The sequence below is a fragment of the Artemia franciscana genome, chromosome 4, assembly GCF_032884065.1.
Source record: "Artemia franciscana chromosome 4, ASM3288406v1, whole genome shotgun sequence".
Lineage (NCBI taxonomy): Eukaryota > Metazoa > Arthropoda > Branchiopoda > Anostraca > Artemiidae > Artemia > Artemia franciscana.
In genome coordinates, this window is record NC_088866.1 from 56,667,857 (window position 1) to 56,680,632 (window position 12,776).

The window sequence follows — 12,776 nt, forward strand, 5'->3', positions numbered from 1 at the left end:
ACCACGCACTGTTTGATTCGACTCACAAAGAGCATTTCACTTTTACTATGGAAATTCAAGCAAAAAAAAAAGAAGAAATTCCACCCCGTGCTGCCCGTAGAATTCATTCTCCTGACGATAAACAGAAAACGAGCTATTAAACGCCTTTTAAAATACTGTGTTTGTTCTATTTATTTAGGTAGTTTATATTGTTATTATAGGACCAATTTGAGAAATATTGCAATTTTGACCTCATAATCATCTAGACCAGGAAGTAGTAAAAACATTTACATAACTATTGTTTTATTTTGATTCAGAAAAAAGACCTGGAAGACTCTTAATTCACCATAATTTCCAAAAACATTTATAGCTGTTTTGAACAAGTAAAAAATAATCAAGGTTATTGAAAAGGACTGAAAGGATTTATAGACGACATAACAGTGAAATATTGCGTTGTTGAGAAGTTGAGAGGCAATAGTCAGTGTGGGGTTGTCCCAGCTAAAGATAGGAGCGGGGCCTTTGTTAGTTACAAGGAGAGTTGGGCTCAACATTTTGAAAAAGGATTAAATCGCAGTAAAGTTCTAGGTAATGACATAGTAAAGAATAGAAGGTTTTAAACAGTTTGGAAGTGAAAGAAGATTCACTTTGCGAGTAGGAGTTGGGATTAATACTAGAAGGATCAAAAGTAATGAAGCTGTAGGTGCTGATAGTGTAATAAATGAGTTTTTGACATGTGGCCTGACATGTGTGTCAGGAAAACATGTGTGTTTTTTGTGGTCTGACATGTTTCCTGACATGTGTAACTTTTGACGTTTGACATAATGGACCTTAGTATATCCAAAAATAAAACCTTAGGAAATAGCCCTCTATACATTTCTAAGATAAGAAAAATTAAAATATGAAACGCTCTTTTATGCTTACCTAGATAGCATAACAATCCGTTTCGGTGTATTACACAATTTTTTGCAGGGAAAAGGGACCAATAGCTAAGGAAATGGTGACTCAGATCTACCTAGTTGAACTTTCACATTTTTCCAAAAAAAAAAAAGTTCTATCGTGCGTTCGGAGGGTCTTACTACCCCCTTCTCCCGACTTTTCCTGCGTATTGATAATATTTTTTATGTATATTTAAAAGGGATTATGTCATGAATTTTGTTTATAGCTAATGTTTCTTTCATAATTAATATGATATAATGATACTAAAGAAAATGTTGCCGCAATTACTACCTGACGCTGAGCTATTCGTTTCTACCTTTTTTCTCATTGGTCAGCTTTAAGGGTTTACCTCATAATTGGCCTAAGATTTTTAGTACAAGTACTCGACGGTTATGATATTTCTCTTCAGTTGACTTTCTGTCAGTAAATCTTCAACATCGTCTTTACAATGTTGACAACAACGACAGCACTCTTGGCGGCAGCTACTGTAGTTGCAGTCATGGTACTTGCCGTTGTACGCAAAGTTCGAAGATCTAGATTAGAGGATCTTGACTGTGAAAGCAATGGAAAGATATTAAAGCAACCTCCTGGGCCTAGACCTCTACCAATTATTGGAAACTTACACCTCCTTGGCAGTCATGAGGTGCCGTTCGAAGCTTTCCTCGATATCGGAAAGACATACGGAGACATCTACAGTTTGACTCTTGGAACTACCCCTTGTGTCATTGTCAACAGCTTCCCTCTTATTAAAGAGGTTTTGATTCAAAAAGGTGCCAGTTTCGGAGGACGACCCAACTTTATTCGCTATCATCAACTTTTTGGAGGAGATAGAGACAATTGTAAGTACCTTCAATTTTATTAGATGGAATTAGAGTTTACAGTTTATATTTCTTGTACACATATCATGTTGACTATTCAGGTGCGTCATGCAAATTAAACTAACATAATGATAATCTTAACAGGGAAATAGCGTTACGACGGATCAGGATTTTCCTTAAGAATCAGGATCGGATTTTTTTTTTCTTTTAGCTGAAGACTGCTAAAAATTAAGAGGTTTTATTTTTATCTTGCTAGAAAAAAAATTATGAATAATTAATTATGATCAGATGTTTTCTCCAGTGTATTATAGGTTTATATACTGGTCTTTTTGCTCCAGTTAAACTTAGCGGAAAGGGGAGCTTCTTGTGTAAAACTAATGTACAAATTTGCAAAAAAAAAAATTAGCAAAAGCATGTCGTTAAGATAGGTACTAAGAGCAGATCATAAAATTTTTTGCCTTGCATTTTTGCTCTTTTAGATAATGGATTTTTACAGAATTCTCCCGAAATTTCTTGGATTCATTGCACTCTAATAATTTGAGTATAATGTTATGCTACCTGTAACTCAATAATTTGATTCCTATTCGTCAAACAACTAGCTAAAATTCTTTTAACAGCATCCATTTTAATCAAAACCCAAAGTCAGTTACGAATTTTCCAAGTATCTCACAAGTTACAGAAAACCGATTTGTCTGTTTGATCCTGCGTCGTAGTCAATCTGAGACACATGCACAGGTAGAATCCATCCCCACCGTTTCTATAGTTCTCTGCATTTGTCATAAAATTTGGGAGTCTCTCTTATATATTTCCATTCATATCCGAGTATGTGCCTGGAGGACGCATCAGATAATTCATCATTATTCATTATTATCTGGTATACACTTAGGGTTTATGCTCTTAGTCAATTATTAATGGGCCTAGTTTTTTCTTTCTTTGAAAATGGTTATGAGTCTGTAAAAAAATCCTTGAGTGCATTAGTAATTTTGGAATTCAACAGTTTTTAAGATTATAGTTTATCTTGGGTTTCTTATGATGGTTTGGATAAAAAAGTTATTTGTCATTAATAGTAGTTTGGAAACCTGACCTTCTATATCTATATACTATTTTTGTTACCTTTTTTAAGTTCTAAATTTGCTGCTAAGAATTTTTTTATGTTATAACACTTAGAAAATTAATATAGCTCACGAATACATTTTTATTATTCAAATATCCTAGCCCTTGAAATAAATTTTTTCAAACCAACAGTCATTCAGCATGAAAAAAAAGAAGAACAAAAAAACCAAAATAGCAACACAGCAACATAGGTTCAGACAATGCTTAGCAACTTCTAATGTGTTTGAAACCTAATAGTTTTTTCCTTCACAACTCTTCGCAGAGGCGAAGAGTTTTTTCTGGAAGAAGATCCAGTGTTTGAGAAAGAATTTCAATTATATAAAAAAAGAATAGCCAATCGTATTCAAATCATAATCATACTCGCATTGGATAATCGATCTTTTTTTCAATGGGGCTTCTCATGAAGAAAAGGTGGATCTGTGGAAATTCTTTCTCATTTTACGAAAATTTTCCAAGGGTGTCTTCTGAATGATCTTGGCGGATTTATTCTTTCTCCCTTATTCACTCGAAGGGTAGAAATTTATTCGTAGCATAACAAAATACTAGTTAAATTCTGTTGGTTTGCTAGTATTTGGCTTTCTTTCTAGAGAAAATACCCCCTCCCTATAAAGAAAAGCTTTATTGGAAAGCTAATTGCTATTGTATGTCATAAAATGAAGCAGATATCAACATATGGCCGCTGAAAAACAAGAAAAAGTATATTCGTTGTAATATTAAAAACAGGTTTTCAAAATATACACATATAAGCTCAAGAATTTCATTGCCAAGTGCATAGTAGATTATGCAAACAAATTACTAGTTTAGTGTATAACTCGAGTATGGCTTATATACTTAGTTACCAAAGCTGGGCAAGATTATCTTCGAGACATTGTCACAGCATCTAGGTCAGACTATTACCACATCAAAGGGGTTTAAAAACAATGCAATAGAAAATTGGGAGAAAAGCATAGCAGATGTGAAACTAAGATGTTACTCAATCTTCGTTACCTGGTATTATCTCAGGACGCCATTTGTTCCTTAACAAGTGACCCAATTCCATTACACCATGCACCTTCTTGTCACACAAGACACAATTATGGTCACTTTGCGCAAATGATTTTTTAAAGTAGCTGACCCCTGGGGTCAAACAATGGTATCCTCTGCTTTTTGGCTTCTGTTTTAACCATATCTGACATGTTTGAAAAAAAAAACTAAAACTAGTCAAGCATTCCATAAATGCAGCTAAGATATACAAAAACAAGTGAAAAACGAGAATTCGCTTCATCTGAGCCTCCTTCAAGTCTCCTAGACTTGGAGAAAAATATCACTAGAATGTATCTTATCAAATATGTTCCAGTCTTTCTCTTCCTTTATTCTTCTGTTCTCTTATTTTTCTTTATTCTTCTTCCTTGCTATCGAAGCAAAGTCACAAATCAAGTCTACATTAAACTAAAAGACCAAACATTTTTATTTTATTTTAGTGAATATTATTGATTCTAGTGAATAGCATATTTTTTAACTGTCTTAAATATAATGGACTAACTTCATATATTTTTTTCAGCTTTGGCACTTTGTGACTGGTCAGAAGTTCAAAAAGCCAGACGTCAACTCGCTCGTCAATACTGTCACCCAAGACCAACTTCAATCCAGTTCGAGTCCCTGAGTACAGTCGTTCAAACCGAATGCACATCCCTGGTTGAGGAGCTTTCAAAGCACACAAACCAACCAGTTGATATCAAGCCATGGATTTTATGCATGTGTGCTAATGTCTTTAGCTATTACATGTGCTCCGAGAGATTCGGTTATAACGATGTCACTTTCAACAAGGTTGTCCGTCTTTTTGACCAAATCTTTTGGGATATTAACCAAGGGTATGCTGTTGATTTCCTACCCTGGCTTGAACCATTCTATAGAAAACATCTCTCAGACCTTGCTAGCTGGGCAAAGTTTATCCGGGACTTTATTCTTGAGAAAATCATTAACGAGCATAGAGAAACACTTGATCGTGAAAATATGCGTGACTTTACAGACGAACTACTAGCTTATTTAGAAGATCAGAAGAACGATCCAAACTGCAAGGATTCCCTTAATTGGGAACATATTTTATATGAACTGGAAGATTTTTTAGGTGGTCATTCTGCTGTTGGCAATCTCTTGATGAGAGCGTATGGAGAACTTTGCCTTACACCTGACGTAGCAGAAAAAATGTATGAAGAAATGCAAAGAGTTACTGGTGGACAGCAAGTGACGCTTGAAGCCAGAGAAAAGATGCCCTATACTGACGCAGTGCTGTTGGAGACACTTCGCATGTCCTCTTCACCTATCGTACCACACGTAGCAACAGAAGATACAACAGTTGGAGGTATTTTAGAAATAGATTTATGTTAAAATATTTAAAATATAAATGACAAGAATATATATATATATATATATATATATATATATATATATATATATATATATATATATATATATATATATATATATATATATATATATATATATATATGTATATATATATATATATATATATATATATATATATATATATATATATATATATATATATTATACGGCTAAGGGTTGTATCTGCCATTCTCACCAGTCTTTGGTAATTGCCAAAAACTAGGTTAGCTAGGCTGTTCCCAAAGGGAGGATCAGCAGCATAATGTAGATAAGGAGGATCGAGGCGTGATTGAACATAATATGCTCTACTGATGCTACCTTTAAATGCAGCCCAGCAAATCTCTTTGGGTATTATTTTGAACGATTGCAAACGTCTTTAAGTGTATTAAAAACAATGCCAAATCCTGAAAACTCGAACAGTTTATTTTTATGAAAAGAATTGTTTAAGTTGCTTTAGCATTGCTAACATTAATTTTTGACACGGCAAAGGAATTGACAGAGTTTTTGTAATTTTTATCGACTTTATTTCCATGTTTAGTCGCGATATCTACACTTGATAGTTAAGTTCGATATGCAGCCATATGCCATAATATTAATATTAAGCTGTACTACTCATGTGTGCCATTCCCTTGTGAACAAATCAAACAGTTCGTGGTAACGAGCTGTAATAAGGAAATTAATGCTGATTTTAAATATGTAAATTTCATCAAGTTCAGTCTTACCCATCAAAAGTTACGAGCCTGAAAAAGCTTGCCTTATTTTAGAAAATAGGAGGGAACACCCCCTAAAAGTCATTAAATCCTAACGAAAATCACATCATCAAATTCTGAGCATTAGAAAACCCTACTGTAGGAGTTTCAAGCTCCTATCTACACAAATGTGAAATTTTGCATTTTTTGCCAGAAGACGCATCACGGACGCGTGTTTATTTGTTTGTTTTAACCCAGGGGTGATCGTATTGACGTCCTAAAAAGTCTCGAGAGGGCTCACTCTAACGGAAATTAAAAGTTCTAGTGCCCTTTATAAGTTACCAAAAAATTGGAGGGCACCTGGTCCCCCTGTCCCAGACATTCTCCCCGGGAGATTGCCGATTGCCATTCTGTTCATCTTAGTCGGAAACCTAATAACTATGTCTTTGGGGACGACTTCAGCCACCACAGTCCCCGGGGGAGGGGCTGCAAGTTACAAACTTTACCACTGTTTACATATAGTAATGGTTATTGGGAAGTGTACAGACGTTTTCAGGGGGACTTTTTCACGTTGGATTGGGGTATGGGCTACATGGGAGGATTTCTCCATGGAGGAATTTATTAGGAGGTAAGAGAATTTCTATGAATGGGGCGCAGGATTTTCTAGCATTATTTTAAAAAACAATGAGAAAATAAATAAAAAAATTTTCAAATGGAAGTTATGAGCAGCATTAAAACTTAAAACGAGCAGAAAATGTTGCGTATATAAGGGGGTTCGTCTCCTCCACAATACCTTACTCTTTACGCTAAAGTGTTTTTACTAATTTCAAGTATTTATTCTACGGCCTTTGTGATTCAGGGGTCATTCATAAAGAATTGGGATGAAGTTCAAGCTCTAGTGTAAAGAGCGAGGTATTGACGAGGGAGTGAACACCTAATGTACGTAATAAAAATACACAAATATAGAAGTGAATTACATAAGTTAATTCGTAAGTTACGCATATTTATTACTAACAAAAGCGTTCGTAAAAAAATTCTAGTTGTATATTTAAGTAACCAAAAATTGGAGGGCAAATAGGCCCCCTCTAACCCCCTTGTTTTATCAAAATCATTCAATCAAAACTATGAGAAAGCTGTTTAGCAAAAAAAAATAATGTGCAAATTTCGTTTTAATTTTTCATGTGCGGTGAGGCAAAATCAAAACATGCATTAATTCAAAAACGTTCAGAAATTAAATAAAAGGAAAGTTTTTTTAACTTCAAGTAAGGAGCGACTTTAAAGCTTAAAATGGGCAGAAATAATTCGTTTATGAAAGGGGTTATCCCCTCCTTAACGCTTCGCTCTTTACGCAAAGTTTGACTCTGTCACAACTATACTTTTTAAAACAATACAAAAAACATTAGCGTAAAGAGCGAGGCGTTGCGGAGGAGACAACCCCTTTCATATACGGAACAATTTCTTTTCGTTTTGAGTTTTAAATTCGCACCTTACTTGCAGTTAAAAAAAACTTGTTTTTTTTTTTTATTTAATAGCTTGTCAGACCAATTCAAAGTCACTAGACTAGCTAAATTACAAAAACATAAGCACCCAAGATTTTTTTTTCTTAGCTATTAAACCTTTCGAAAAGGAAGATGAATTGTTGGTTCTCTGTGATAAATACAAAGTTTATTTACTGAAACCGTTTAAATATAACCTTAATTTTTGCTTTTTATGCTTGAAAATAGATTGAAGGAACTAAAGTATTCAGAAAGCAATCATACATATAGCAATAATAATAATAGTAATATAGTAGTAATAAATATATTGTAATAATAAATTAATCATAAAGAAAAAATCACCAGGGTTGAGCATCACTAAGCCGATGAGGGGTGACAACCCTGTGCATCACAACAATTTAATTATGTTAAATGTTAAATGTGTTAAAAGACACAAATCATATCCAGCACTGAAAATTTTTCACCAAAAAATTTAATTACAGAGCCAATATTCTCATTAACTAGTGTATTAAACGAACTATAATGTCAAGATTTTTATTGTATTTTTGAATACCGAATACTGAAATTCAGAATATCCGAAGTGAGAAATATCAAGCCGGAGACGACCTTGTGGCTCCGGCTTGACCCTTTTTTTATTAAATAAAAAAAACAAGTTTTTTCAACTGAAAGTAAGGAGTGAGATCAAAACTTAAAACGCACAGAAATTACTTCGTATATGAAAGAGGCTGCTTCCTCATCAACGCCCCGCTCTTTACGCTAAAGTTTGACTCTTTCTCTCAATTCTTCTTTCTAAAACAGTAAAAAACTTTAGCGTAAAGAGCGGGGCGTTGATGAGGAAGCAGCCTCTTTCATATACGAAGTAATTTCTGTGCGTTTTAAGTTTTGATGTCACTCCTTACTTTCAGTTGAAAAAACTTGTTTTTGAATCAATCCATGTTTTGATTTTGGCTCTCCGCAGAGGAATAATCAAAACGAAATTTGCATATTTTTTTTTTTGGCTCAATGGCTTTCTCATAATTTTGATCGAATGATTTTGAGAAAAAAAGAGCGGGGGACGAAGCCTAGTTGCCCCCCGATTTTTTGGTTAATTAAAAAGGCAACTAGAACTTTTAATTTTTTTACGAATCTTTTTATTGGTAAAAGATTTACGTAACTTATAAATTAGCTTACGTAAAGAACTTTTGTATTCTCATGTTTTTATTACATATATGAGGGGATTCGCCCCATCGTCAGTACCTCGCTCTTTACACTAAAGCTTAAATTGTATCCCAATTCATTAAGAATGACCCCCTGAATCACAAAAGCCGTAGAATAAGTAGTTGAAATTACCGAAAATACTTTAGCGTAAAGAGCGAGGTATTAGAAGGAGGTGAGCCCCTCATATGGGTAATAATTTCTGTTTGTTTTAAGTTTTATTGCTGTTCCTTACTTCCAGCTGAAAAAGCTTTTTCACTTTTATTTTTTAATTGTTTTTTTTTTAAATAATGCTAGTAAATCCTGCTCTCCCTTCATGGAAATTTTCTTCTCCCATTACAAATTCTCGAAGGAAAGTTCCCCCAGCATATCCCCTTCTTCTCAACCCCTCCCCCAAACCAAAAAAATCCTCCTAAAAACGCCTGTATACTTCCCAATAACCATTACTATATGTAAGCACAGGTCAAAGTTTGTAACTTGTTGCCCCTCCCACGGGGACTGTGGGGGAGTAAGTCGTCCCCAAAGACATAGTTATAAGGTTTTTCGACTACGCTGAATAAAATGGCTATCTCAGAATTTTGATCCGTTGACTTTGGGAAAATAATTAGCGTGGGAGGGGGCCTAGGTGCCCTCCAATTTTTTTGGTCACTTAAAAAGGGCACTAGAACTTTTCGTTTCCGTTAGAATGTGCCCTCTTGCAACATTCTAGGACAACTGGGTCGATACGATCACCCCTGGGAAAAAAAAAAAAAAATAAAAATAAAAAAAAAAAATAAACACGCATCCGTGATCTGCCTTCTGGCAAAAAATGCAAAATTCCACATTTTTGTAGATAGGAGCTTGAAACTTCTACAGTAGGGTTCTCTGATACGCTGAATCTGATGGTGTGATTTTCGTTAAGATTCTATGACTTTTAGGGGGCGTTTCCCCCTATTTTCTAAAATAACGCAAATTTTCTCAGGCTCGTAACTTTTGATGGGTAAGACTAAACTTGATGAAACTTATATATTTAAAACCAGCATTAAAATGCGATTCTTTTGATGTAGCTATTGGTATCAAAATTCCATTTTTTAGAGTTTTGGTTACTATTGAGCCGGGTCGCTCCTTACTACAGTTCGTTACCACGAACTGTTTGATATTGTGTGTGTTGAACAGAAGTTTAAGCAAAATCTTGAATCTAAAATCAGAAATTCAAGATTTTGGTATCATTGTCAAGGGATTTCAGTTTTACACGGTTAAAAATCTTGAAAAATATACGTTTAACTGTTGACTGGAAAGAGCTGAAAGTTGGTGAAGAAACAACTAATTAATTTGTAAAATATTTAATAGCTTTTCAGGAAATATTTAATAATTGTTTAATCAACAACTAAAATGGAAATGCTTTGAATTTGTAAATGAGTACGTTTAAATTTATAAGGCCTGTTTTAAAATCAATGTCGAGTTTATGGGGACAAAAGAAAGACAGATTAGCCAGTCCTGCTAACAGGAGGAGGGGTTAGTGTCCGTTACTTTTTTCCTAGATATTCTCTCATTGTTCACATTATACTCTTTTTGTTAAGTTTCACAGGCATCCCTAAAATATCAGCCCTTCAAAGCAAAATCACGTGTACGTAACTGAGACTATACCTCCCCAAAGAGCGAAATTGCAAAAATCTGATCGTATTTCTATCATAAAAACATACGTAATTGAGATGTTACTTTAAAAATAAGTTTTGTCTATCTATTTTATTATTTAGAAGCTAAAGATAGGAATTTTTACGCTAAAGCCAAAAGAGGGGTAATTTTCCAAGAGTGTTCACGTAAATTAAAAGCATATAAAAGCTGAAAGTAACTTGATGAATTTCAAGCTTTGTTTTTAACGATTTGTGCACGCATAAATGATTCTAGACAAACAATGTTATCCTAAAAGACAAATATGCTGCAATAACTCTCTTTTTCTGTGTTATAAAAGTTTAATAAAGCTTAATAGAAGCTAAAATTACTTTTTTTTGTCAATATTTCACACTTTGTATTTCTCATGGAGTTTTCACTGGGTTCTAATTTTAATTCTATCAATTTGCTCTAATTTGACTTTAATGGTATATTTTGTATTCTAGGTTTCAGAGTTAAAGAGGGCACTATGATCTTCCTCAACAACTATGAGCTGAACACAAGCGACAAAGTGTGGACAGATCCGAAGGTGTTTAACCCTTCAAGATTTCTAAAAAATGGAAAAATTTCTAAACCGGAAAGTTTCATACCATTTAGTACCGGCAAAAGAGCTTGTATGGGATACCGCCTTGTATATAATGTTGGTTTTATGGGGTTAGCTACAATGGTTCAAAATTTTAAATTTACCGCTGCAGATAATGTTTGCTTGCCGAAGGCGTGTGTTGCAGTACCACCTGATACTTTTCGAATGGTTCTAACCCCAAGAAGTTAAAAAAAACGCAACTTGACTATCAATGGGATCAAAAGTTGTTACGTTGTTTTCTTGTTGCAGCATAACTTGCTTTATTGTTTGAATTTTTCATTTTATTAGAATAAGAAAAGCTAATTTTTAGTACATAAAATGAAAAACTAGTTTTGCTGGAAAAGAAAAAATAAAATAAATACAATGCAAGACCATATAGTTTCTTCATCCCACGATTTTTATGAGCTTTATTTTGGCAGAAAAAGGAGCTGCTATTACTTGACATTTAAGTTGTTAACTTGTATCAATTCTGTACAACATTTTTTGTTTTTAATTTTATCCGTTAAGAATCAAAAATTTGTCTTTAAGAATTAATACAAAAATATACCTAAATTTTGTTACATATAATTAGGTATTTTATTGTAACGCCTAAAAATAGCCCCCCTCCTAAAAAAAAGTACTCAAAACCTGACATGGTTATTTTGGCAACAGTGTTGTTGCTTTGCTTCGTTAACGGCCATTTTTAAAAACGCTGGACATTTGGGTATTTTATTTTTACAGTGTCTAATGCATTGTTTTTATTAAAGCACTGTAATGACATACTTCGATTTTGACTCATTAAGTCTACCCATAAACCGAGATTTTTGGCTTTATAAACTGCCATTTTGACCGAAATTTTGGCAACAGTTTTACCGGTTGAGTGTTTTATCTATTTTTTTAGTTTCTTTTGTATGAAAAATAGTCCAAAAATCATAAGGATTTCTTTATGAGATTTTATTTTACGAGATTGTACTGTGTAACTTAAGGAATGTTTGACTTTCCGAAATTTACTGTGATTATACTTCCAGCAGTTAGTTGTCTCTCTACTTTCGTTGCGCTTCTAAAACTTTTTATACTTTTGATGTATAGATGAATTTGTGTGCACTGTGTTATTAATGAAAAAGCTATATTTAAGCAGTATATCATAAGCTTGCGGCTTAGATCTCATGGCAGTGCGATATTTTACTTAATAAAATACTAATCAATATATTTTCTTATCTTCTGCTTTTGATCAGACACGTAGATTAAAGCCCGTAAGTTTACGGATATTTTTGAGCAGGGGAGGGAGATTTAATGAGTACAGGGTTTTCAGTATATTCGTAATATATTCTCTGAGGCCAACCTGACTTTTGTTCATCCATAGCTTAGGTAAGCTTATTACAACCTATCATTATTTACTTGTCTAGAATGCAGAACAATTTAGTACTCATTCAAACGTTTAATGGTTTTGTCGGTAAAGCCAATTTTTTTCTTGACCCAACTGTGTGTACCCATAGATTAAGGTAGCAGGTTTTTGCAATGTGGGTACACTAGTATATTAGGAAGAAAACGAAAAAATTATATAAATTTCAATTTCAAATTAAATTATGTTTTCTATATATATATATATATATATATATATATATATATATATATATATATATATATATATATATATATATATATATATATATATATATATATATATATATATACAAAACTATCCGTAGACAATTCCTCTGGAAAACATAAAACAAAACCTCACATCCGTATTCCGTAATGCCCGTATTTCAGAGCCATACTTGGCCACTGTAGTTTCCAATATTCAAGGTGTGGTTTCCAACCTTATCTTCAAATCCTTCCAAACAATTGTGAAATCACATCCCGTGGCTTGGCTATTCAACTTTGCATGTCTTGACTCAATCCACCATCTTTTGCTAACAATGCAATCCACTTGATCAATCACCCATCATCA

The 12,776-nt window shown here is 33.6% G+C and overlaps 1 protein-coding gene across 1 annotated transcript; it reads left to right on the forward strand.

The window, feature by feature from the left end:
• Nucleotides 1–1,311: 1,311 nt before the first annotated feature.
• On the forward strand, nt 1,312–12,029 carry LOC136026643 (cytochrome P450 307a1-like). The gene is made up of 3 exons (XM_065703381.1): nt 1,312–1,754; nt 4,387–5,187; nt 10,707–12,029. Exons 1-3 carry the CDS (start codon nt 1,364–1,366, stop codon nt 11,030–11,032), a joined length of 1,518 nt encoding a protein of 505 aa, XP_065559453.1. The 5' UTR covers nt 1,312–1,363; the 3' UTR covers nt 11,033–12,029.
• The last annotated feature ends 747 nt before the right edge of the window (nt 12,030–12,776 follow it).

What these genes read in the sequence shown, in the direction of transcription:
- LOC136026643 (XM_065703381.1), top strand. Translation starts at nt 1,364, where the DNA reads ATGTTGACAACAACGACAGCACTCTTGGCGGCAGCTACTGTAGTTGCA. An exon ending in TGGAGGAGATAGAGACAATT is followed by an intron (nt 1,755 to 4,386) that starts GTAAGTACCTTC and finishes TATTTTTTTCAG; the next exon opens with CTTTGGCACTTTGTGACTGG. An exon ending in AGAAGATACAACAGTTGGAG is followed by an intron (nt 5,188 to 10,706) that starts GTATTTTAGAAA and finishes TTTGTATTCTAG; the next exon opens with GTTTCAGAGTTAAAGAGGGC.